The sequence below is a fragment of the Cervus elaphus genome, chromosome 16 (assembly GCF_910594005.1).
Source record: "Cervus elaphus chromosome 16, mCerEla1.1, whole genome shotgun sequence".
NCBI lineage: Eukaryota > Metazoa > Chordata > Mammalia > Artiodactyla > Cervidae > Cervus > Cervus elaphus.
In genome coordinates this window covers 27,398,101-27,426,018 of record NC_057830.1, presented here as the reverse complement: position 1 = coordinate 27,426,018, position 27,918 = coordinate 27,398,101, and the positions used below count along the sequence as shown (strand labels likewise).

General features: G+C 41.7%; 1 protein-coding gene and 1 pseudogene across 1 annotated transcript in view; one reads left to right on the top strand and one right to left on the bottom strand.

Moving 5' to 3' along the window:
- FAM240B (family with sequence similarity 240 member B) overlaps positions 1-25,714 on the bottom strand; it is a 68,732-nt gene extending 43,018 nt beyond the window's left edge. Inside the window, exons 1-3 of the mRNA XM_043870577.1 lie at positions 25,623-25,714; positions 14,655-14,766; positions 4,268-4,386 (exon numbers count right to left, since the gene is read on the bottom strand). Coding sequence (XP_043726512.1) covers positions 4,268-4,386; positions 14,655-14,766; positions 25,623-25,703 — 312 coding nt within the window. The 5' untranslated portion in view covers positions 25,704-25,714. The remainder of the gene's footprint in view (positions 1-4,267; positions 4,387-14,654; positions 14,767-25,622) is intronic.
- On the top strand, positions 16,338-17,274 carry LOC122673040 (annotated as a pseudogene).
- Positions 25,715-27,918: the final 2,204 nt, after the last annotated feature.

Here is a 27,918-nt window from a genome sequence, read left to right as displayed (position 1 = left end):
TATCTTGCTGGTTTGCTGTTAATCATCACCTTTTTTTGGACCTTTCATAAAAATGGAATCATACAATATGTGGTATTTTACATCTTCTCTTTTCTTACGTTGAATGTTTTCATACATTCATGTACGTTGTTCACTTTTCCACATTAGATTGCTTAGCATATATATTGCAGTTGCTTTAAATTCTTGGTCTGATAATTCCAACATCTCTGTTACATATGAGCCTGGTTCTGATTCTTCCCCTGTCTCTTCACACTGTGTGTTTTCTTTTAGTATGTGTATAATTTTTTTTCCCAAAAATGAAACAGGTTGTTAGAGTGAGGTTTCAGTTATCTGGCTAGGAGTTAGGCTGAGTTTAGTGTTTTCTGTAGCTGTAGGTGTCAGGGGCTAAAATTTCCTCTGGTGCCCTTGTTTTTGTCCTTCTTACTACCTTTAGGTTTTCCCAGAGACTTCTGAAATGAGATTTGAGACATACAGTTTTTTCAGTTTGGCCCTCAGTAAGGCCCTGCCTTATTCATGTGGCAGTAAATTATGAGGGTGAAGGGGGAAATAGTCTATAGGCTTATGTCTAAGTCTCAGTCTTTTAGTGATCCTGTGACCATGGGCTATGACCTTCACAAGTGCTTCTCAGTTTTTTCTTTAAGTCTCTCTTTAGAGAGCCTGAAGTTGGATATTTTCCTTCTCCCGTGTTAAAGGCTAGTTGGAGCTGAGTTGGGTACTTTTCTTACGCTGTTCAATTAAGCCCAGTCAGTTAAGGTTTTGCAGAATAGTTTCTCTTGATAAAGCATCTTATTGAAAATACAGTGCTTTGTATGCATTACAAAATTACTCCTTTCCTGCCTCTTCTTCCCAGAAGCATAAGGAGCCTTTTCTCAGATATTCACTATGAGAACCCAGTTGGCCTTTTAGAGGTAAAACACAAAAGTTGTGGGGTCTCCATTAAGACTGGTTTGCCCTGGCATTTTAACTCTCAAATTTGTCCACAGTGAGCCTCCAACAATTTGTCAATTACATTTTAATTTTTTGGTACAGTATAGTCAAATCTATAGTTTTTCCAGTAGTCATGTACAGATGTGAGAGTTGGACCGTAAAGAAGGCTAAGCAACCAAAGAATTGATGCTTTTAAACTGTAGTGCTGGAGAAGACTCTTGAGAGTCCCTTGGACAGCAAGGAGATCAAATCAGTGAATCCTAATGGAAATCAATCCTGGGTATTCATTGGGAGGACTGATACTGAAGCTAAAGGTCCAATACTTTGGCCACCTGATGCAACGAGCTGACTCATTGAAAAAGACCCTGATGAGGGCATGAGAAGAAGAGGGTAACAGAGGATGAGATGGTTGGATGGCATCATCAACTCAATGGACACGAGTTTGAGCAAACCCCGGGAAATAGTGAAGAACAGGGAAGACTGGCATGTGGCAGTCCAGTTGCTCAGACATGACTGAGCAACTAAATTACATGATATGAAGCCATTTCAGTATTAAAAGTTCCAAAATTTCAAACAAAGTAAGTACCCTTGACCTATAAAATGAAAGTTGCCAAAGAAGGGAGAAAATAAGCAAAAAGGGAAATATAGAAAATAAAGCATAAAATAAGATGACAGAAATAGATCACAATAGAACAATAATTAAATAAAACAAGATAAAAATTGTCATACGATTTTTAAATTTCAAAAGAAATAAAATAACATCGAAAATAAAGTAATAGAGAAAACTTAGAGAGCAAATGTGAATGCAAATTTAGACCTAAGTCTAAATTTTGATAGAAGGTTGAATTCATGATAAGAATATTATAAAGAAGGGAAAGACTGTTGACTATATGAGCAACAATTGAAGTATACATTCACGGCAATATAGCTAAATAAACCCACAGGCTCACGTTCCCACTAAAGCTATATGAAAACATTATAACTCACAAATAGAGAAATACACATTATTTTAAACCTCCTTGGAGCATTAAGACAAATCTACCATGTGAATCCTTCATCGGCTCCTGTGTTACTAAGGATTAGAGAATTGCAACATAAGGGAATTTTGTGTAAGACTCAAAGCTCCTTCTCTATGTAGTTCAGGCTGGACTTAAAGCTTCAGGAAGATGCAGTGAGGGGAATGGCAAAGCACACTCAGAAAACAGAGTGTGTACATAACATTCTAGGCCTGTCTGAAGAGGCTGCTCAAAAACAGACTCAGGCCCAAGGGTTTGACCCCTAGTCCTACTCTTTACCCTACTGCCATTTAAGGTCAGTACCTTAGCTCACCCTAACTCATTCCTGGCTTCTGGGTATAGTACAAGTGCACATGTCTGAATGTTCATGTTCCCTAAAAATTTAAATGTTGAAATCCTAACTCCTAAAGCTGGGAAGTGGGGACATTGGAAAGTGCTTATGAGCTTTCATGAATGGGATTAGTGCCTTATAAAAGAGACCCCAGAGATATCTCTAGCTTCCTCCCATCATGTATAATACAGAAAGAAGACTCTGGCTTTGAACCAGGAAGAGAGGTCTCACTAAGGTGACCGTGCTAGGTGGTAATTTGATCCTGAACTTCCTAGCCTCCAGAACTGTGATAAATAAATTTCTACTGTTTTTAATCAATTCAGTCTAAGATATATTGTTATAGCAGCCCTAATAGATTAAAACAACATGTTCCAAAACTTATGTAGAGAGTAGGGACTGTCTTATTGTTGCAAACTAAGAAGTTGTGGACAAGGAAATGGCAACAAACTCTAGTAGTCTTGCTGGGAAACCCCATGGGCAGAGGAGCCTGTTTTGCTACACAGTCCACAGGGTTGCAAAGAATTGGACATGACTACTAAACAGCAGCAGCAAGAAGTTGAGCTGAGACAACATACGAAAGGTTTTAAGTAGAAAATTATGGGTTATTAGATTTGAAAGTACTGGATTGATTAAGGAAAGATGAGTGTGGGTATGAATAAGTGTGTTTATAGTATGTCCCAAAGCTCTCTGTGCAGTTTAAAGCTTTACTAACTCCAGAATTATAAATGCTTCATACTTACAAAAATATCATTTGAAGGTTTAACTGTTACCAGATGCAAGCATGTGTGTGCCCATTTTAAGCAATATTGAGTTTGGAGCAGAGAAAGGTTTATAGCAGGGCCATGCAAGGACACAGGTGGCTCATGCCCAAGAAGCCTTTTAGAAAACCTTTTTAAAGGCAAGGTGAGGGGGGATGGTTAGATGTTGCAAACTACAGGTGTTGGATGCTTTGTTCTAGCAGTTGTCCAGGTAGGTCAAGTCATGGTCATGTCATGATATTCCTGTAAACTTCCAACAAAGTAAATGTTATTTTCTTTTCTGCAACTTTTTATCTCCATATGAATGAGCTTTTAAAAGTCAGCGCCATGAGAATAGGCTATCCTGTATATTTCAGGCTATAGGCAACATTCTTCTACAAAAAGTACAAAGCCAGCATGACTAAACACAGTTTACATCCATTTACAAAAGATGCAGAGCCATTCTGGGGTCCAGGGAATGGGTGAGGTCAGCCTGGAGTCACAGGAATGGGCAGAGTCAGCATGAATAAACACAAGCAACAAAGCACAAAGACTAAAGTAAAAAGAAACAGATCTAATGTGGAGTCAGATTTGTTCTTCCTTATTACACAACTACTTATAATTCTTTCATGTTTATGAATTTTTTTTTGAGCTTTATTTATTTTTTCATGTTTATGAATTTTTAAAAATAGTTTTACGTTTGCATGTTGGTCTCTCTGACAGAAAATGGGATAAAACATATGCTATTCAAAATTCACAAAACTAGTCTCTAGGTTTACATAAGACACAAACATGTGGGGAAGTTGGAGTTGAGGATAAAAGAATTTCTGAGTGTAAAAATTGCTGGCAGATAGCCAAACTTTCAGGGTCAACTTCAGATTTTCAAGAGTGCTAAAACTGGTGAGCCTTGGCTCCAGATCTCTAATGGATGAAGGAACAAAGTAATATCTGTATTCCACGTGGAATGAATAGAAAATTGGCTATGGTCAGTGGATGAGACTAGTTGGAAGGAGGGATCTAGAAGCCTCAGGAGGGTGCAGGGATCTGTGGGGCTCGATGAGAAGGAGCCATGATTCAGCCTACTCCTCTTCCTGCCCCTCCCCCACCCTTAGGACTCCTTTGTGACAAGGCCATAGCTCTGTGATGCAGGTCTGGGGTTCTGAGCTCAAGTGAACTCCCAGTACTCTGCTGCCTAAGGGCAACAGTGCAATTCAGAAAATGGAGAATTTCTTTTCTTTGAAAAGCATTACTGCTACCTTGCTGAGATCCAGCTCGACTTCCTGGTTGATTGATATCATTATGGCGTTCCTCTGTGGACTGGGTCTCTTCCTTCTGTTACTCCCATGCTTGCAGAGTAATTCATACTTCCCACCATCTAGAAAACATAGAAACATCAGGAAGGTAAGAAACCTTTGCCTCAGTCCCAACAGAGATTATCTGTTTTTTTTTTTTTTAATTCTTCTATCCACTTTCTAAAATCACTCAGAGAGATTACTGAGATGGGAACTCTCGAGAAAGCATAGAACATCATCCTTCCAGGGACAAGCCAGGCCAGACAAGGGTTAGAGTGGGCATAAGGATTTATAGGATTTATAGCCCAAGATCTCAGGCTGGGAGTCCAAGAATGGTGGAGAGCTCCGGGCAAGTCCCAAATGCAGTGACTAATGGCCAAGGACTGAATTACTAAGAGTTCAGTCTCTGCAGGAAGACTGATCCCTGAGCACTGGTTCACTAGCCACCTTCCCACAGCAGGTGTTGAGTGAGACTTTCCCCTGTGTTGGGACTGATCCTTATAAGCGCAATGTTGAGTCCCTGAGAGCCTCAGAGCAGAGGATAGAGTGGAGGTCTGGCCTTGGGAAGCGGAATCATATCTGACAAAGCTCACATGGGAAATTAGTTTCACACAACTGAAAATGTGTATGTTTCTTGATCCGAGGAACAATGACAGAAGAAATTTATGGTGAATATCACTTACAAAAATCCTTCTTTGCACTCTTCAAAGAAAAAGCTGAAAATATTGTTATCCACTTTAAAAATAAGTAAACAAGGAAAAGAAAACCACAGAGGTCCATTAGTTAAATGTAGAAAGTCATACTGTTCATGAACACTAAGCATCTGTAGCTCACCTGGAGAGACGAGGGAGATGGGTGATAGTCTCTCCTTTTTTTTCTTATCTCTCAGCATCAAGTGGAGGTGAAGAGGAGGAGCCAGAGTAGGAAGAAAAGTGGATCTTTGAAAGGTAAGCCTCTGCCATTCAGTCTTGCATGTCCCAAGAGTTAGCTTCCATCTCTCCTGTCCCTGAGGGCCCAGCTCCGTGGTCTCTGAGGATGCCAGTGGCAGAGCCTATTCTTCAGGAAACAGAGCCTTAGGGAGGCTCCTGGGAAGGAAATCAGAGTCCAGATACTTCCCAGAAATGTGTGCTTAGAATGAAGCCATGAAGAACCTGGAAATGGGATATGTGGATCGTGGTGGAACAATTGTGCCTGTGTTGGGAGGTGGGACCTCCAAGTCTAACTATGGACAAGTTGTTTAACTTTGCTCAGATTCTTCTGTGAGATGATGCTGACCTTTCTCCTATAGGGCAGTTGTAAGGGCCATAGGGAGTAATGAATGTGGAAGTAATTTGCAATGGACAAACCCTTGTCAAGTGAGCCTTGCCATCACTGTCAGGGACATATGCCTTGGACACTGATGCTTGGGCTCTAGAGCTTAATCCCCCAAAGATTTCCTTTAAAGAGACATTGCACTTAGCCTCCTGAAGCACTCTTAGGCCTCTGCCTTCACCACCATGACACAGTCTCCTGATTTCCAGCTTGCAGAGATTGCCTGGAAGAACTGGAGGGGACTCACCACTTGGTTTCACTTCTTCAAAGGTAATGACTCTTTCCCCCTTCCCTCCTGGGTCCTCCTTCCTCCTGGAACCAATAATGTGACCCCAGCCCCGGGAAGGGTGTCAAAAGCCCTAGGGTAAGGGACAATAGGAGCATGATGGCGTCAGTGTAGGGGCAGAGGAGAGATCCTGGGCTGCAAGTGTCCACCCCTGCCTGGCCTGCCCAGCCCTCCTGGGCCCATCTGCTCCTGCTTGCAGCTTCTGTCTCCTGCCTCCTACAGCCACCTGGGGAGGCTCCCTGACAAGAGCGGCTTTCATCAGTTCTCCTGTCAAGACCTCCTTGATGAGGTATGCAAAGCAGTGCCTGCTGGAGCCTGCCAGCCATGCGGGGAACCTGTGGAAGATGCTGCTCCTGCCATGTCCCTACTGGCTCCTCTGACCAAGCATCGTGTACCTCTGGCCTCCGTCATTTCACCAGGCCCGACGACTTCCTCAGTTTCTGTTCATTCACACACATCCCTGAGCGCCTCTCAGCCACTTGAGACTTTAGTTTCCCCAGACCTCCTTTCATCCCCACCAGTTGCTCTTTCCTTGCCCCCACCATATCCGCCTGATTCAGAGGCCTGTCCTCTGACATCCTCCTCTACCCCACCACTGCTAGACTCCATTTTGACTCAGCATGACTCCTCGATGGCACTGCCTCTGGGCACTGTCCCGCAGAGCTTGTTTCCACATCCTCCTTGGTCAGCTTCTCTCATCCCAGCTATCTCAGGCCTTGGTCACTCACATGGCCCTGTTTCAGCCCTGCCCTGGTGGCAGACAGCTGCAAAAGCCTTGTATCTCTCAACCTCATCAGAGTACAAGTCCCAGAAAAAGCACCTTTCCCACAACCCAGCAGGGGTCTCGTTCTGGATAGGCCCCACAGACAGACAAGTAGCTGCTAGTAGCCCTTCTCTGCTCGACTCTCATGAACAGAAGCTCCTAGATATACAAGTGACAAAGAGAGTTGAGATCAAGATTTGGAAGGAAAAAGAAAAAGATGAATCACATCTAAAACAAATGAGCCCAGACTATCACCTGAATTCTTTGGGGAATATGTTGAAATCTCTGCATGCTAAGCAGGACACCACAACCCCCCAGCCTTTCTGGAGCACAAAAGACAAACCAGAGCAGCTGCCTTGTCCTCAGCAGTTCTCATATCCCAAGGTCCTGGGGAACAATCTACAGCAGAAATATAACCAGCTTTTCTGGGGTCTCCCTTCTCTGCACAGTGAATCCTTGGTGGCTACTGTTTCGATCCCTGAGACCTCTTCTGTACCACAGTCTCCTTTCTTATTCAACGGAATTTCTCATGCCTGCCCAGGTCAAATGCAAGCTAAAATATCTCCACTGCTTCCCCAGTTCCAGCCCTTGTCCCATCTAGAGTTCCAGTCTCGACCCTTTATTCCAACAATACCTCAATTCCAGCCCCCACCTCTGGCTCAGACCCAAACCCAGGCACATCTAAACTCCTCTCTCCCAATTCTACCATCTTCTTCTTCAGCCCAGATTAGGACCTCTGGACTGTCTTGCCCTACAGCCCAGAATAAGCCACAGTCTCTTACCCCAACAGAGATTCAACATTCAGAATGGTCTTTGTTGCAGAAGCAACTAGAAAATGGGAGGACTTTATCTTCTGTAGTCAAACAATCTCAGGAAGTCTTTAATGCCTTCCCTTCCAACCTTCCTGAAGACAGCTGGATGGTCTCCATCCTTCCTGAGAATTTTCCGATCAGTCCAGAGCTCAGGAAGCAGCTGGAACAACATCTCCAAAATTGGCTTATCCAACATCGATGGGAGCTGCCCCAAAGGATCCAAGAGTCTTTAGAGATAAGGCAGCTTCAGGGAGAATTACCAGGCACATGCCAGGCAAAGGGCAAGGATAGACCCTCACAACCATCTTCGTTTACAGGTGAAAGCAGCAAGGATGCACAGAAGGTGAGGTTCCAGCTAAGCCAGAATGTGGGCAAGGGCCTAGGGCATATTCTGGGGAAGGTTCCAGAAGATCTGTCTAGGAACTCAGAAAGCTCTGTAGTGAAGTTTCAGGAGGTGAACTCTGAGGAGTCAGAAAATGACCTAAGGCTCTTGAGGAGTGACTCAGGAATTGATTTACTAAGGGGCTTAGATAAGAATCTAGACAACATTCTGAAAGGCCATTTGGGCAGAAAGTTGGGGCAGAACAGCAAGGGTTTTGTTCCTGTGAATGTACATCAGTCTAGCCTTGATGTCAAGCATCCTTCTTCCAAGTCTGATGCTCACATGGAAACCAGCAATCTAGGCATCTTGAAGGGTTGGGAACCCTGTGTGAACACCTGTTATGGGGTTTCCTTCCTTGATCCAGACACTCAAGAGGAACTGGAAGCACATATTACAAGGTTTTGGGTAAAGCATAGGTGGGGCCTACCTCTCAAGGTCCTCAAGCCCATAAATCTCTTTAAATTGAAAAAGCCTCCACCCTCCACCATGCAGTTTGTCTCCCCGCCCTCAGCCACCTGTGTATCTGAGTCCCGCTCAACAGTAAAATTTGCTGAGTTCCTCGGAAGACCTCCTCAGGCCCATTCAGGAGAGAAGGCAATAAAAGAAGAGTCAGCTCCCACCCTGATAAGGCCTCCCCTTACCCCCTCACCTGTGTATAAGGAAAATCAAAGGGTACTGGCAAGTATCCCATGTGATGACTACCTTGGACCCTCAGAGGCTTCTCTGACTGGACTGGAGAACAGGTTACCTTCTCAGTCCTTCAAACTCAGCATTGTGGGAAGAACCTGGAAGAATGAGACTGTGAAATGGACCAAGAGGAACAGCCTAGAGTCACATCCAGGCTCTCCAACGGCCAGGAATGAGGCAAGAGAGGAGAGTGGTGGTCAGGCCTCACAAGACCCCTGCCAAAGGGTAAAAATGATGGAGGTGAACTTAGGATCCCAACCTTTGAGAAGTAAAGAGGCCAGGGAAGCCACAGAGGCCAAGGAGTCTCCTGCTTTTCATCAACAGTCTAGAGTTACGTTGGGAACCAAAATGTTAACAAAACCCCAAACCACAAGTGTACATAGGAGGAATTTAGAGGCCCCAGGGGCCAGTAAACATTCCCCACTCACTAGAATGTCTGTTTTCCAATGTCCAGGTGAGCCATGCCTTAACACGAACGTTGCTAGTAAGTTTAAGTCCAAAGTAAAGGCACGGTCAAACATCCAGCTTCAACACTGTCCCAAACACACATGCCTTGGTGCAGACAACTTGACTTCTCCAATGCCTCACTGCCATCCCCAGAGATTCCCCACCAGAGACAGATTAGCTTCCCAGACACTACATGGCTTTAAGGCAGCCCAAAGGAGAAGCCTAAGGCAGCAGGAGCCCAAAACTCCAAAACTTCAGGATTCATGGAAGAGCCAGAGCAAGATGATAGCCCCTACTTACAAAAGAGAGGACTGTAGGAGGCATAAACCAGGAGAGCATAAGGAAAGCTTCAAAGAATTAGGGACCTCTCAAGCTGGAAGTATGAGACGCCCTGCCCAGGTCTGGGGAAAAATACAGTCTTTTGGAACCAAATGTCTTCAGGTCACACCAGAGAAGAAACAGGGTCCTCAAGAAAGCCTCTTCAGAAAAAGGATAAGGCTACTTTTAAAGTGGATTGTCCCCAGTAGAAAAGTTAAAGGTGGCGATGCCCTGCAAAACTGCAAACCCATATTGGCCACTGCCCAGAGTGAAGGACCAGTCAAAAGCGGATCAATCTTGAACAGTGAGAATGCTGAGGCTCAGGCACTTATGACAGCTGTTGGACACATCCTAGAAGAAAAAATGGCAATTCACCATGGACTTCATGCCACAAAGTTAAAAGAACCCAAACAGGAACTCCAAGCCCCGTTATGTGGGTGTTTCTGCTACCACAGGCTTCCCTCTTCCCCACAGCAAGGGAAAAATATGGGTTATACAGCCTGTATTCATCCAGCCACCTCCAAGGGCCAGAGTTGTTCTATCAGAGAAAGGGAAGTCAAACGTCAACAGAGCTCAAAAAGTGTAAGATTCAATGATGATCAGCTGAGCCCAAGGTGCCTCCCAACCTCATCCCCCAAGAAGACTCTGACTCTGGTCCGTCCCTGCCAGTACGGACCAAGGCTTCCAGGTGCCCTAGTCCACCATCAACACTGTCCAAGGCACTGTCATCTCTGGGGAGGTGTCTTGCCTGCTCAACTGTAAAGTAATTCTCTAGTCTTTCCTTTAGTAGAAAAACATGTCTCCCAGAAAAAATTCAGTCCATGTAAAGAAAGTTTTTCTCAGTGTATCCAAGATATTTAATGTTCCCCAATACATATGTTTTTTTCTCATAAGAGAATAGTGCAATGACTGCTGTCTATGCCGTGCACTTTGTTTTCTAGAAGGCAGGGGCATGGAGGGGCATAGAGGAAGGAAGGAGAGTAGCATTGTAAGCTTGCTCCTTGTCTCGAGTCTCTTCATTGCATGTTATAACACTGTCATCACACAAACAAAAACTATGAGGTGGGGAAAAGCTATGAAGCCCACACAAAGGATTTGGTTCAACCAGTCTTTCTCCTGCTTCTACTCTACTTTGAACTTTATTCAGCTATCGCGGATAGGTTTACAGAGGCGTGATAGAGCTAGACATTCCAACTGAGGCGCCAGGAAATGTCAGAAGCAAGTGGATGGAAGTTTGGAGGGAATTAGGGTACTGGACTCTGAGTTTAGAAGCAAGAGAAATCTGCCCCTGGATCTCTTGTTAGGCAATATTCAATACCTACCCTTGAGAGCTCCTTCTCTCTATGATGAAGGCTGGGATTGACATACGCCCTATGAACCCCTTTGAGTTAATAGCGTTAATAAAGAGTACAACATCACTCTCCACCTCCTTTCCTTTTCCTACACTTTAGAGCAGAGCAAGGATAGCATTTCCAGCTCTGTGTGTGTAGGTGGGGGAGGATTAGGGAGGCTGCTGAGGGCTGTGTTGACCCCTGTCCCATATAAATGAATAGCTATGTTCATGGTCACCTACCTTCCCCTCTATGTTAACCCCAGAGAAGAAGTTTTAGATGAATAGAACAGGGCTGTGAACTATGTGTACTAACTATCTGATGGTCATACACTGTGAATCTAGCGTAAGATGTAGATGAAGATAAAAGGTTGTATCCAGGGAAGAAGGCAAAGTGGTATGAGGTGCCCATAACTGCGCAGTGAAAGAGAAGCCTCCTGACATACAGCCATCTAAAGGCCTAGAAGGGAGGAAGAGTTAAGAGTCCAGCAGCTCATCATGACCCCACCCCAGGGTCTCTACCCTATTCCAACTCTAAGATCACAGACCTACAGAAAGCACCCCAAGGTCAAAACAAAAGGTCAAACTTGTAGAAGGAAAGCAAATCAGGGAAGGTTAACACTATACTTAACAAGCTTATACATCACTTCTTGAATTCTCAAAAGGATGATTTGACAGTAAGTATAAAAGCCAGGTCTAAGGAACACAGAATGTGACTCCGAGTCTGGTTCACATTAACACATGGCCAAGGACTGCTCCGGGGTGAAGTGGAGACTAAAAAGTCCAAGGGACTTGCTTGTGATTATGTAGTAATCACATAATTACTTGCCTGGCTCTTAGTCCATGATCACCTCAGAGTCTGGCAAGAGAAGAAGCAATAAGACAGGATTTGTCACAGGATGTATGGTGGTGGGTGGGAGTGCTGTACTTAGTCATTCAGTCATGTCTGACTCTTTGTGACCCCCTGGGTTGTAGCACGCCAGGCTCCTCTGTCCATGAGGATTCTCCAGGCAAGAATACTGGAGTGGGTTTCCATGCCCTCCTCCAGGCAATCTTCCCAACCCAGGGACTGAACCCAGGTTTCCCACATTGCAGGCTAATTCTTTACCGTCTGAGCCACTAGGGGAGTGACCTGTCCAAAATAGGGGGCAGGGTGCAGTCCAGGGGTGTTCCACTGCTCTGCTTCTAGCACAGCATTTCTTGTCCCCTGGCCCCCATTCATATGGGAAAGCAGGGAAATGAGGAAGAATTTCCCTAGAGTGATTAGGTGCATTCTGCCATGTGCAGGGTAGACGGTGGACACAGCTCCCGGGGGTGTCTTTCCCACTGTGGAGAGTTTTGCTCCAGCATGTGCCCCTGATCCAGATGGCAACAGAAACAGACCCCATCCCCCACACCTGTCAGACTTCTCAACACATGGAACTGAGACCTGGGGTGGTAAGGCAGAGTGGACACAGGACTGCTCACAACCCTGCTTTCTCCCTGGAGCCAGTTCCTGCCTCTGGGGTCTAATTTCCAAGGCAGTCTCGAGAATGGGCAGAGCAGTGAGAATGGAAGCTGGACTTGTGGGAGGAGTCGGGACTCAGGGCTGGAACCTGAGTCTGGCTGTTACTGGATCCTCTCCAGGGCACCCAGAAGGGAGCTCTGGGAATGTGGGGAACCTGAACACGGACCCCTGTGGCTCCTGCTGGGAGAAGACAGGTGATGCTGATGGAACAGCAAGAAAACAGAAAGAAGCCAGTCCGTTTGCCCTTCCTTCACTGCTCAGTCTTCCATAAGGTACAGCAAGACCAGAAATGAGAGGAACAAACAGAGACAATACACAAAGACTTTACAGAGACCACTCTCAAGAGGGACTTCCTGCACAGATGCCTTCCACAAAAATTCCATACTGAGGCCTCACACAGGGACTTCATGTTGCCTCACAGGCCCTCAGACAGAAACCTAATACAGATTTAACAGATTTCCCAGAGATACTTTCCAAAGGGACCTCATACAGAGACTTCACCCAGAGACCTCATGTGGCCTCACCAGAGACTTCACATGGAAACCTCACAGAGAGTTCATTTAGAGACAGAATGCAGGAGCTCTCTCATGCCCTAAAGAGACTTCTCACTGAAACCTTACCTAGATAACCCCCAGAGACTTGACACAAAGGCCTCACAGAGGCCTCACATCTTTTCTTTAGGACCCATTGACAAATCTTCCTTAGTGAATATGAAACCACTAGCAAATTGGCAGCATAAAAAGAATATTATCTGTTGTGCTCCCTTGAGATCCACCATTACTCTAAGTGGGGAAATGCTTGGGAAGTTTTGTTCTTTTGTAATGTCATTGTCTCTGAACCAAAGCATTATACATTCCACATGTAGATTTGCAAAGTTAATTCTTAGGTGTTCATTAGCTTGAACCACAAGTTCTATTTTTTAATTTTTATTAGAAAAATGAAGAAAATAATGTTTATTTCTTAAAAACACACAAGTACTTGATTTACTTATTTTTTTAAAAAAATTATTGGAGTTCAGTTAATTTACAATGCTGCATTAATTTCAGATGTACAGCAAAGTGAATTAGTTATAACATACACGTGTCCACTGTTTTTAAAGATCTTTTTGCATATAGCCCATTATAGAGTATTGAGTAGAGTTCTCTATGCTCTACAGTAGGTTCTTGTTATCTATTTTACATATAGTAGTATGTAGACATCAACCTCAATGTCTCAGTTTATCCCTCCCCTGCCCCTTATCCCCTAGTAACCATGTTTGTCTTCTACATCTGTGATTTGACTTCTGTTTTGTAAATAAGTTCATTTTTACCCCTTTTTTAAGGAGAATCACAAATTTTAAGCACAACACTTTCAGTCTCCAATGAGAGAAAATATTTGTCCAGTTTTAATTATCAGCCAGTCATATGGTATCTTTCACATTTTTTACTTTATTGGAGGTAAGACCTGAATTTGAGATGGCTTACTTATTTCCTTTGGAAACATAAGAAAAACCTGCAACAAATGGACTCTAGGAATGAAATATATCAATAAAGAAACATCAGGACTCACATTCACTTCCCAGAGGACTTTGTAACTAGCACATTATTTTGCACATAACAGCTTCCAATGGGTTGGTGGAGTCTTGTTTCCCTCATTTTTTAACAGTCTAGTAATCATGTGAGGATTTTTCACAAGTCAAATTCCTGGCTGTTAATATTCTATTATATTTTATCTGGCAAAATTATGTTCCTTAACATTATTTTATTTCTTAAAATGTAGTAATGCCCTAAAATGGTATTAGACAATCCTAACACTCTGCTAACATACCTACAAGGATGGTCTATTAAGGATTCATTCTTAAATAATTCTATGAAATGCACATTTTATAAAACATCAGTGGGGATCCATTTTATATTTATTATAGGGTTAAAAACATACCGCTTTAAAATTTCTTGAAGTATTATAAAATATATCACAGCTTATGCTTGAGATTATACATGTGGCCTAATAAAATTACTGAGGGAGGGATATCTTAATACCTGAATTGAAGGTAGTGTACATTTAATCTGCATTTGGTTTATAACAATGAATAGTGAAAAGCTTTCCTTTGTTATCCCACACTTTCCAAAAGGGTACACTACTAATAGACTACTTATTTCTTATTGCTAATAAGCAACTTATTGTCCATGCCTTGGTAAAATCTATTGGGTTGGCCAAAAGGTTCATTCAGTTTTTTCTGTAAGATGGCTCTAGTAGTGCTTACTTGTCTTTGACTTCATTTGAAACAATTTTGTTAGATTGTGTTATGACAGCTGTCATATCAAAGTGCATTTAACAAAAATACCATCAAAATGGGTGAATTTTTATGTAGCCATTTTAATACTGAAGATGGAAAGAAAAAAGCAACATTTTTGGTACCCTAAAATGAACACACACTCTAAAATTGCCATTAAAAAAAAAAGAAAATAAATAAAGGAAAAAAAAACACACACACAAAAAAAAAAATAAAAAAAAAAGAAGAAGCCTTACCTGATGGCAGAAAGGGTGACTGCAGAATCAGCAGCAGAAGGAGCAGCAGCAGTATGCAACAAGGCAGGCTTTGCAACAAAGGTCTGAGATTTCCAGTGTGTGATTTCCAGACCTGTAACGAAGGTATCACCTGGGAACTTATTGAAAGGGGACTCTTCAATTTCTCCATCTTCGGGAGGTGCATTTTGCCCAGATCCCAAAGTGGGAGCTACTTCTCGGAGGCAACCCTGAGATAGCACTGTGGTGTTGAGACCATCTGGACAGTACACAGGACTGAACACAGTCTAATAAAAAAAAAAAAGCAACATTTTTGGCATATTATGCTTTATTATTTCAAGAAAGGTAAAAACGCAACTGAAATACAAAAAAAAAAAAACTTGTACAATGTATGGAGAGTGAAAAGGCTGACTTAAAACATTAAAAAAATGAAGATCATAGCATCTGGTCCCACCACTTCATGGCGAATAGATAGGGGAAAATGTGGGAACAGTGATAGATTTCATTTTCTTGTGCTCCCAAAGCACTGTGGACAGTGACTACAGCCACAAAAAAGACACTTGCTCCTTGGAAGAAAAGCTATGAGAAACCTAGACAGTGTATTAAAAATCAGAGTCATCATTTTGCTGACAAAGGTCCACTTAGTCAAAGCTATGATTTTTTTCAGTAGTCATGTACAGATGTGAGAGTTGGACCATAAAGAAGGCTGAGGTTGAAGAACTGATGCTTTTAAACTCTGTTGCTGGAGAAGATTTTTGAGAGTCCCATGGATAGCAAGATCAGACCAGCCAATCCTAAAGGAAATCAACTCTGAATTTTCATTGGAAGGGCTGATGCTGAAGTTGAAGCTCCAATACTTGGCCACCTGATTCAAAGAGCTGATGTTGGAAAATACCCTGATGTAGGAAAAGATTGAAGACAGAAGGAGAAGGGAGTTGAGGGAGTTGGATGGCATCACCAACTCAGTGGACAGGAGTTTAAACAAACTCCAAGAGATAGTGAAGGATAGGAAAATCTGGCATGCTACAGACCATGGGGTTGCAGAGTCAGATACAACTTAGCAAATGAACAAGTGTGTGGAGAACGTGCTGTGACTGATTTAATGTGGTCTGCAAAGTTTTGTGCTGGAATATTCTCACCAGTTGATGCTTCACTGTCAGGTAGACCAGTTGAAGTTGATAGCAATCAAATCAAGACATTAATAGAGAGTAATGTTAATACCAAGTGGGAGATAGCCAACATATTCAAAATACCCCAAATGTTGGACATCATTTGCACCAGCTTGGTTATGTTAGTTGCTTTGATATTAGAGTTCCACATATGCGAGGGGAAAAAAAACCTTCTTGACCATATTTCTGCTTGTTCTAATTAAAATGTTTCAATTAGACCAACTGAAGGCAGCACTTGACAAAAAATGTCTGGAATTAGGTCAACAGAAAATGCATAATCTTCCATCAGGATAATGCAAGACCAAATATTTCTTTAAGGACCAGGCAAAAACTGTTACCACTTGGGAAGTTCTGATTCATCAGTCCTATTTATCAGATTTTGCATCTTCAGTTGTCTATTTATTTCAGCCTTTACAAAATTTTCTTAATGGAAAAAATTTCAATTCCCTGGAAGACTATAAAAGACACCTGGAAGAGTTCTTTGCTCAAAAAGATAAACACCGGGAGGGTTGGGTCTATGGTCGCTCCGCGGGCGGTTCCGCCGGCTGGTGCTTTTTTATCAGGGCAAGCTGTGTTCCATGGCAGGGAACTTTTGGCAGAGCTCCCACTATTTACAATGGATTTTGGATAAACAAGATCTGTTGAAGGAACGCCAAAAGGATTTAAAGTTTCTCTCAGAAGAAGAGTATTGGAAATTACAGATATTTTTTACAAATGTTATCCAAGCACTAGGTGAACATCTTAAATTAAGACAACAAGTCATTGCCACTGCTACTGTCTATTTCAAGAGATTCTATGCAAGGTATTCTCTGATAAGTATAGATCCTGTATTAATGGCTCCTACATATGTGTTTTTGGCATCCAAAGTAGAGGAATTTGGAGTAGTCTCAAATACAAGATTGATTGCTGCTGCTACTTCTGTATTGAAAACTAGATTTTCATATGCCTTTCCAAAGGAATTTCCTTATAAGATGAACCATGTATTAGAATGTGAATTCTATCTTTTAGAATTAATGGATTGTTGCTTGATAGTGTATCATCCTTATAGACCTTTGCTCCAGTATGTGCAGGACATGGGCCAACAAGACATGTTGCTTCCCCTTGCATGGAGGATAGTGAATGATACCTACAGAACGGATCTTTGCCTACTGTATCCTCCTTTCATGATAGCCTTAGCTTGCCTGCATGTAGCCTGTGTTGTATAGCAGAAAGATGCCAGACAGTGTTTGGCTGAGCTTTCTGTGGATATGGAGAAGATTTTGGAAATAATCAGGGTTATTTTAAAATTGTATGAGCAGTGGAAAAATTTTGATGAGAGAAAAGAGATGGTAACTATTCTTAGTAAGGTGCCAAAACCAAAACCTCCTCCAAACAGTGAAGGAGAGCAGGGTCCAAATGGAAGTCAGAACTCTAGCTACAGCCAATCTTAAAACATTCCGAAGAATTTCATAGTGGACCAGTTGGAAATAAGCCATTGGACAGATTTCAGTAGTCTTCAATGGAACACAAATGAAAATAATAGCTTGTTTCTGTCAAGCATATTGGGAAGTGATTTTATTTTTGCAAAATGTTTTCCTTACCTAATTTAATTCTAACACATAATTGTTTAAAATCTATTGTTTATGAAAGTTTGGAAAGGTTCTAAGAGGACCTACAGACAGACATACAGAGACTTTTGAAAATAGCTTCTGATTAGTAAAATTTTTCTTAATTTGGATAATAGAAATTTTAGCTTTTTATTAAGCCAGAAAACATGAAACATAATTTGTTTAAAATTCTCTTTGGTCATTGAATGACCAAAAAAGGAAATAAGTCAAATATATGAGGGTCTTTTTTTTTTTCTCCTTAAGTTAAACTTTAAAATTGTATTTAAGGAATCAAATCTTACAAAATCCTGGAAGGTTTTGGTGATGATGATGATGATTTCAGGGAAATGAATCAATTACCTATGATTTTAAAGTGTATTTTATTCATAGTTTTGGTATCTTGCCATGGAGGATACTAGCCCAGCCTAGCAGAAAAGTGCAATATGTACAGCATACTTTGACATTCTAAAAGTTATACTCCATAACCATTTTGAAATGCTGGGCAAACATTTTAAAAAAATTGCATTTAATTCAGTTAATCAGGCATTTTGAATGCTAATTGGATGGAAACTGTAATATGGTTGAAATTTGTTAACATTTTTGTTATTTTTACTGTGAAGTTTTTATATGACGTACACACCCTAGTTTATTTTTGTGTCTTAGTGTGGACTTACAGATTTACTACAGGAATCCTGAGCCAGGAACACAGTCAGGTTTCATGCCAGTTAGATACTGGCTGTTCTTAATTCTCATCTGAGTGTAGGACTTCAGACTAAATGTTATGTCAGTGGGACTTTGCTGTCTGTAGAAGTTACTAAATTACATGATCGTTTTCTTCAGACTTGAAGGAGAGTGATAAAATTTGGAGTCATAGGATATTGATGTACAATTTAAGGATTAAAAATTTAATCCTTAATTCAATTGTGAATAATGGATTATTAAATGTTGACTTCCTAGTATAAAACTACAAGAATAAAAATACATTCTCCAGCTATATTGACTAGTGTCTTGAATTTATCTTTTTTGAATCTTCTTTCTGTTGTTTTTGGAGTCTTTCTTCCTTTGGATAAGTATTAAAGCCTTCTATAGTTTATCAAGTAGTAATTTCATATGGTTTATAAACAGACTTTTAGAGCTCTGCTTCCTTGTGGAGAGTATCACATAAGCTGGAAAGAGATTATGAAGTCAGTACCACTGACAAACATTGGTCTCCTAGGATTATGAAATAAGAAAAAAAAGCTCTCCTCAGGTCTGAAGGAATTAAGATTGGGCTTGGGTTGGAAGGGCAGAATGATTATATATATCACAGTCATTGACTTAACCCTAATTTTTTTTTTAAGCCTACCTATATTTCTAAAAATTTTTTATTTTGAAAATATATATGCCTGGTACTTTTATTTTCAACCTGTTAAGTAGAAAATGTAAAAAACATACAAGAGTAGATAAAATGTTATAATGAGCCTCCTTAATACCTGTCAACTCATGGCCAGTTTCATTTTAAACTCCCACCACTTCCTCCAATATGCATATTATTTTGAAGCAAATCCAAGATATTTTGTCCATAATTATCTTAGTATGTAATCCTAAGAGTAAAATACCTAGAAAAGAATTTGTCAAAATAGTTTTGTAATAAATGTTTAGTGTTTATATTTTTAGTTATTTCACTATCATAAAAATTATTAAATAATTCTACTTAGGATCTAAAAAAAAAGATAAACAGTTTTGGGAAGATGGAATTATGAAGTTGCCTGGAAAATGGCAGAAGATAGTGGAACAAAACAGTGAATATGTTGTTCAATAAAGTTCTTGGTGAAAATGAAAAATGAGTCTTTTACTTTCACTTAAAAAATTGAAGGAAATTTTTGTCCAACCCAATAGTCTCTCAGAATATCCAGTGATATTACAGCATCACGATTCTTTCTCTAAGAGAAGCAGGGTTGACACAGGACTCTTCTTTATTTCAACAAGAAATTTAGTTTGTCTATTTTCCTAATTAAAAATATATAATTGTTAATTTTCCTCCTTTACTCCCTCATGATGTCATTGAATCAGAAAACAATGGACTATGATCATATGTCATCTAATTACCCTATCAGATAAGTTTTTTTTAATAGTACAGCTTATGCAGGTAAGTTTATTGAGAATAAAACAGAATCAATTAGGAAAAAATTCACACAGGAAAATATCCTTCAAGTTGACTATTTTAAGACAGTTTAATGATTATTCTTTAATCCTTTGAGTTAAAGCTGCTAAGCATGGCCAAGAAAGCCTGGAGACATGAAAAATATCCACAAAAGCGGTTTACTGCTATAATATGCTGAATGTGTTATTCTTCATTATTAATTAATAATTCATTAAACTGTGCAAAATTGCAATGAACAATGTACATTAAAGTAAAATTCCCATCAATCATTTCCATCAGTCATACATTGTGTCAGATGATTTGTGTGTCTAATTTTCATGGGAAAACATGTACATTTACCTCAGAAATCAAGGGCGGTCAATCTATTAAAAAGATATTAATATTCCCAGCCTCTATGGCCATCTGTATTTTGTTTTTAATAAGATTCACCTAGTGCAAATATTATAAATATTTTTACCATTTTATATGCCCAGACAAAATGGATACAAAAATTAGGTAAAAGAGAAAATAACAAAAATAGATCCTCTTTGTTTTAAAAAATTTTACATCAAAACATTTTTCTGAAAATGAAGAGATTTTTTAGTCTACAGTTAAAAGACATTCTATAATGATATTAAAAGAATATATTACAAATTTGGATTTTTACAAACAGATTTTTCTTTAAAACAAGTCTCACACTGATTTTAATAAACCAAGCACTCTAGAACAAAATATGGAGATATGGCAATTATGAGGTGACTTCTTAGTACGCCAAGGGATAAAGATATTTTCCAAAGTAGTCTGTCTACAGTGTTAACCCTTAAGAGCTGCTGCCCTGATAGGTTTCAATATTATTTACTGTTTCATACACTTTTATTTTATAACTAACTCCCACAGGAGGACATGTTCCCAAATACATACAGCCACACTTTGTCATGTGATGGAAATGATAGAAATGATTGATGGGAATTTTGCTTTAATGCACATTGTTCATTGCAATTTTGCACAGTTTAATGAATTATGAATTCAATGATTATGAATTCAATGATTCAATGAGTAATGAATTCAATGATTAATGAATTATGAATTCAATGAATTATGAATACAATGTCAGTGAATTTATTTTGTGGCCCCTGGACTCCACCCCTAAATGTTATTTAGGCAAGTCATTTGTTACCTAGCTATATAAATTTTATAAAATCATATTTTTATAAAATGTTATTTTATACAAATGGTAAATCTAGGTATTTAGGTTAAAATTATTGCTTTTAAAAATGTTGGTTCTTATCCAAAATATTTGCCAATTTTCTTTTCTTTTTGCATATAGTGGAAAATATATTAGAATTCAACTGTGAAGATATCACTATTTCGTTGATTTTTTTTTCACTCTGTGTACTTTTATAACAAATCCTTATTATTGTACAGGAGACAAGAAAGTTTGTTTCTTGGAAAATATCAGCCTTAAAAACATACTAGGTTAAAACTTAGCATGTTAGGTGTGAGGGCAAACATCATTTTTTAATTTTTTAAATTTTTTTTTCAATTGGCAAAAAAAAGGCCTTAAGAACTTAGCAACAGAAGCAAATTGAAAATTTGCTCAAAATTCTCCAAGCCAGTCTTCAACAGTATGTAAACTGAGAACTTCGAGATGTTCAAGCTGGATTTAGAAGAGGCAGAACCAGAGATCAAATTGCCAACATCTTTTAGGTCACAGAAATAGCAAACAAATTCCAGAAAAACATCTACTTCTGCTTCATTTGGGATTCCCAGATGGTAAAGCATTTGCCCCCAGTGTGGGAGACCTGGGTTCGATCCCTGGGTCAGGAAGATCCCCTGGAGAAGAAAATGACAACCCACTCCAGTACTCTTGCCTAAAAAATTCCATGGATGGAGGAGCCTGGTGGGCTACAGTCCATGGGGTCGCAAAGAGTCAGACACAACTGAGAGACTTTACTTTCACTTTCTGCTTCACTGATTACACTAAAGCCTTTGACTGCAGATCGCAACAAACTGGAAAATTCTTCAGGAGATGACGATACCAGACCACCTTACCTGCCGCCTGTGAAACCTGTATGCAGGTCAAGAAGCAACAGTTAGAACAGAACATAGAACCATGGATTGGTTGCAAATTGGGAAAGGAGTACATCAAGACTGTATATTGTCACCCTGCTTATTTAACTTCTATGCAGAGTACATCATGTGAAATGCCAGGTTGGATGAAGCACAAGCTGAAATCAAGTTTGCTGGGAGAAATATCAATGACCTCAATGCAGAAGACACCACCCTTATGGCAGAAAGCAAAGAGGAACTAAAGAGCCTCTTGATGAAGGTGAAGGAGGAGAGTGAAAAAGCTGGCTTAAAACTCAACATTCAAAAAGCTAATATGGCATCTGATTTCATCACTTCACAGCAAAGAGATGGGAAAACAATGGAAACAGTGACAGATTTTCTTTTCTTGGGCTCCAAAATCACTGCAGACAGTGACTTGAGCCATGAAATTAAAAGACACTTGCTCCTTGGAAGAAAAGCTATGACAAACCTAGACAGCATATTAAAAAGCAGACACATCACTTTGCCGACAAAGGTCTGTTTAGTCAAAACTACGGTTTTTCCAGTAGTCATATATGTATGTGAGAGTTGAACCATAAAGAAGGCTGAGCACAGAAAAATTGATGCTTTTGATGTGTTGGAGAAGACTCTAGAGTCTTAGACTGCAAGGAGATCAAACCAGTCAATCCTAAAGGAAAACAACCCTGAACACTCATTGGAAGGACTGATGCTAAAGCTGAAGTTCCAGTACTTTGGCCACCTGATGCCAGGACCCACCTTGAGGTAGGAGATAGAGTGGCTCTAGGTTGGACATTTGCAATCATCCAGCCTCCTCTTTGCATTTCCTGAAGCAAGAGATAGGTGGGGTCCAGTTGAAGAATTTACAAGCAGCCTCCTGTGTGTTCTCCAAGACGGAAGTAACAGCAGAGTCAGGGTAAATAACCTGTCTTTGTCTCTTGTAAACATCTCAAGGAAATAATCATGGCAAGGACAAAGAGAGGCAAAACCCTGTCTGAATAAAAGATTAAAGGATCTCTGCTTCCCCTTTTTAGGATAAGGGAGACACTACATAAGTACAGAAAGGCTTCTTGGAGTCAAGGATAATGCCAGGTCATAATGAGTCTTGCTACTCCCAGAAGCATTCACTTCAAGATCCACCTTGGCTAAGGTGTGTGTGCACAGCCCAGGGAAAGGTCCTGAGACTAATTAAGCAGGGGCTGGAGGGAGACAAAGCAAGATTATTGGCCTGAGGGGAGACAAAGACCTGGAAACTGCCCCCTAATAAAGATTTAAACTTCCCAAAGGTGAGACTCTCTCTGAGCCCATCCTTGCTCCTTTCAGCATGTAATTTTCTTGACTCTGCCTTCTGCCTCCTTGCCTGAATTCGTTCTTGACTGGACAGGCAAGACTAGGGACCTTAACCCTAACTGCCAGCTCCAATGGTCCAGTGGTTAGGACTCCCAGTCTGGGAAACAAAGACCTTGCTTCCAGTTACTGCTCACTGCTGCTTACTGCATCACATGTCCTGAACCAGATTCACTGGAAAAGACCCGGATGCTGGGAAAGATGGAGGGCAGGAGGAGAAGGGGGTGACAGAGGATGAGACGATTGGATGGCCTCACCCACTCAATAGATATAAGTTTGAGCAAACTCTGGGAGATAGTGAAGGACAGGGAAGCCTGGCATGCTGTAATCCATGAGGTCACAAGGAGTCAGTCAGGACTGAGCCACTGAAAAACAAAGTAAATGAACCATGAGGGACCCCTACTGGTCTCTAACATTAAAAGCTAAACAAGTCTATTCTATTTACCCCAGTTTCAAGTTATCTATTTAAGGGACAACTAAACTTTACCAGTACTATTGCCTGGAAAATCCCATGGATGGAGGAGCCTGATAGACTACAGTCCATGGGGTCGCAGAGTTGGACATGACTGAGCAACTTCACTTTCACTTTCAAACTTTACACTGAGGTATCTGACCAATAATTTTGGGACAGTTAGGCCAAGGGGCCTGACTTCTGGGCTTTACCTGACTCTGGAGATAGGAAAGCCTTGTATATAAAAGTAGGTAAAATAGACAGGGACCCCCCCCCAAAAAAAAGGTTTCTAAACTATCTCTTAAGACCAAAGCTTGTTGATTGGATCCTTATGAAAACTAAAGTTGAAGGTATAGAGTTGGTGTAATTTAGATAAATGTATACAAATTGCTATATTTAAATGCACTTTATATAAGGTGGTTACAGCTCTTATTTAATTATATTGTGGGAAAGACAAGGCATATAGATTGCCACTAAGGAAATAGTAACTAAACATGCTGAGGATACAAACAGTTACCTGAGTCATACAGAATAAGTAAACTGGTAATTAACATGCAAAGGTTAATTTTTTTTAAAAAGTAGTGCTTTTGCTTGGGTTTAATTTATAAACTCAGAAAAGTCTTTGCTAAATGCCTTATACAAACCTTTGAAGACATGATAAATTAAAACTCTAAAGTTGTAAAACATAGAACTTTGTAAATTAAAATTCAGTTTTATTAAAAATCTTGCCACTGATTTTGGTAACTTTAGGTGACAGAACTGTTCTTTGAAAAACCAAACAATTGCCTTTGTCTTGTAAGTATGTAAACCAGAATATGAAAACAGGCCTCTAGGAGTTGAGGCTAAGCCTAATTAAGCAGGCAAGTCTTAGGAAATAAAGAGGAAAAATAATGGCAGTTTTAAAATCAAACTGTTGCAGGAAGGGGACCCCTTCCAGGGCCCGAAACTGGGCTCTAGTCCAACACTCGGAAATGAATTGTCCGAGGAGACACATGTGCTGACAAAGCAAGAGATTTTACTGGGAAAGGGCGCCCGGGCGGAGAGCAGGGGGGTAAGGGAACCCAGGAGAACTGCTCTGTCATGTGGCTTGCAGTCTTGGGTTTTATGGTGATGGGATTAGTTTCTGGGTTTTCCTTAGCCAATCATTCTGACTCAGAGTCCTTCCTGGTGGTGCACGCCTTGTTCAGCCAAGATGGATGTCAGAGAGGATTCTGGGAGGTGGTCGGACAGGTGGTGTCTCCTTTTGACCTTTCCCGAACTCTTCTGGTTGGTGGAGGCTTATTAGTTCCATGTTCCTTACCAGGACCTCCTGTCGTAAAACAGCTCATGCAAATGGTTACTATGGAGCCTGTCCAGGGTGGGCAGTTTCAATCAGTGTGCTTCGCCTAACAAAACTGCTGAGAATATTCCCTCAGCCAGACCTTACAGATAGCAAGTCTTAACCATATGAACAAGAAACTTTGAGGTATTCTAACTGCTTGTTAACTAGTAAGTTTATATCTATATTATAATACCTGGTTCATGCTAAATTTTTAGTAAGCCATGAGATCTTGTAAATCTGCAAATTGTAGCTCATGTAAATCATAGCTACCATACAAAGAATACAATGATGGGGGAAAATAATAGTAGGTAAAGTATTATTATGGGGTTTCCCAGGTGGCACAAGTAGTAAAGAACCTGCCTGCCAAAGCAGGAGACATAAGAGATGCAGTTTCGATCCCTGGGTTTTGAAGATCCCTGGAGGAGGGCACAGCAACCCACTCCAGTATTCTTGTCTGGAGAATCCTCATGGATAGAGGAGCCTGGTGGGCTATAGTCCATAGGCTTGCAAAGCATTGAACATGACTAAGCACACAGCACAGCGTTTTGGTTTGTAACACTAGTAAAATCCTGTGTGAATTACACAAGTGTCTGAGCTTTCGTCGTACCCTCCAGAAAATGTGATTAATTGTGTCTATATCATAGATAAGAAATTTGGAAGGGAGAACTACATACAGAACACACTATGATGTCTGAAAAGAGTAGATATTCACTAGTGATACTCCAGCTCAATGCTTCAGCGTCACAGGCAGACTCCTAGGGGCCAGTAGGTGACACCTAGAACAAGCTCCGATTCTCAGCAGGGCGGGTGCAGGGGTCATTGGTGCCTAGAAGATACACAGTCAGGCAGATGCCATGGCTCAAGGAACCCCAAGAAACGGCTGGCACCCAACTCCTGTGTGTACCTACCTCCCTCTTTCTGTCCCCGTGGCCTGAGGGTCTCTGCTGGCAAGAAGCAGGGCATCTGCAGCAACCCCTCTCCCGCACCATCCTGTAAGAGCCACACCTCAGAACTGGGCAGTCAACTTCACCTTGTCATCTGGGACCCACTAGGAAGATCGGGGGAGGGGGAAGGAGATGAGGGGGTAGGGAGGACCCAGTCTGGGCTCTGGGAATTCTGGGGGAGGGCGAAGGGAAGGAGGGGGAAGGGAGGACCCGGTCTGGACTTTGGGAATTCTGTGCCGAATGGTCTCAGCAGTGGAGAAGAGGGAGGAGCATGCAGTAGACCGAGAAGCTCAGACTGACCCGACCGGACTCTTCGCTTCCAGTTCCCCCTCCCATTTCTGGAGCTGCGCCCCCACGCCCCCACCCACCCACCCACTGTTTCCTTTGCTCAAGTTCATTCCCACCCCCTCAGGGAAGAGCCTAACCCTGACGGATCCATTGAGCTGTTTCCGCCGCCCCTGAACACTGCCTCTCCCCTCTCAGCAGGACGCTGACTCACACTGTATCTAGAACTGCAGAAACACGGTGACCTCCCAGTGTCCACTCCCATCCACACCAGAAGGATGTGAACGCCTTCCTGGGGACAAGGAGTGCCCGCTGCTGCCCAAGGCCACCTGGGCTACTTTGTAACATCTGCTGCCACAACCCGCAGATCCAAACCCTCCTCAGGGCCCCTGCAGGCAGGCCCACCCCTGCTCCTGGGACCCTTCCCGCGAATTCTGCCCAGGGTCTGTGTTTACAGAACTCCACCTGAGATGCCCACGGTTCCTTTCCAGCCCCCTGCCAGCCGCCCCACCTCCCACCTGGCTGTGGCCACACAGCTGTGACCCAGGGGACAGAAGTGTGTCTGCTTCAGGGCCCAGCCCGGAATCCCCTCAATCCCATGGGGTTTCCTGGATGCTGGGAGCATGTCTGTTTCTGGATGGCTTCGGGACGGGGACTCTGTCACCAAAATTACTGAACCAGGATTAGAGGCTTAGAACTTCCAGCTCTACCTACCTCCCAGGGGGAGGACAGAGGCTGGAGACTGAGTTTATGATGGATCGTGACTGTGCCTACATGATGAAGCCTCCATCAAAACTCACGAACTATTGGGTTCAGAGAGCTTCCAGGAGCACGGGCACAGTCCCAGATCCAAGGGCAGAAACTCCTGTCCCCCAGACACTCCCAGACTTCACCCTCTGTGCCTCATCATCTGACTGTTGGTGTGTATCCTTTAACTTCATCCTTTTCCGTATTAGGTAACAAATCAGTAAACATAAGTAGTATTCCCTGAGTTCCTTGAGCAAATTACGGACCCCAGGGAAGGGAGCCCAGGTAGGTCAAAAGTGGGAGAGGCCTGGAGTGGTGTGTGGAGCTGGGTGCCTGTTGGACCCTGTTTAACTGCAGTGACCCTCTCTTCATCCTGCATGTAATCCTCCAAAAATGACCCTAGTCTTTATTTCAAAGGAGATGGTTGCTCATGAGAATAAGATGGAGAATTCTGACAATACCAAGTGCTGGCAAAGCTAGGAGGGGGCAGTGACTGGAATTCTTGTGTTGATTTTTGGGGTGCAGACAGAACATTTTATCAGGAACACCATCTGCAGTCTCATAAATTAAGCGTGTAAATACCATCTGATCCAGCAATACCATTAGGTATTTATCCCAACTACATAAAAACATGCATCCATGAGACTTGTACAAGGAGTGTTCTTGGCAGTCTTATTCAAAACAGCGCCTGTGAAGAAACAACCCAAGAGTAGGTGACTAGATAAACAAATCCTGTTACATCTCATGCAATGGAATGCTACTCCGATTAAAAAAAGAACAATGTTGATAAATCTGAAAGAAATAGACACCTGGACTGTCTATGCCCATGCATGTGCAGTTCTTGAACAGGCAAAAATAACTTCAACGAAGCCTAGGATGAGATGCAAGGCCGGGGAGGAGCCCTGAGGTCATTTGGCTGATGGAGATATTGGCTGGTTGCCGGCAACACAAGCATATGTGTTTTTCTAAACTCATCACACTGTACATTTAAAATGGGCCCATTCGTTTGACAGTATGTAAATTGTCCCTCAAGGGAGTTCTTTTTTTTTTTTCAAATGAGTTGGATATCAAGGTAAAGAAGAGGCAGAATTTGAAGTGAGTTTTAACGTGATCAAGAAACACTATGAATGTTAACTCCATCATCCCTGTGGGTTCTTTCAGTCTCAAGGCCCTCCTTCTATCTTAATTAAACCTACTTTCTATTTTATCTCCGCTGAAACTAGCCTCC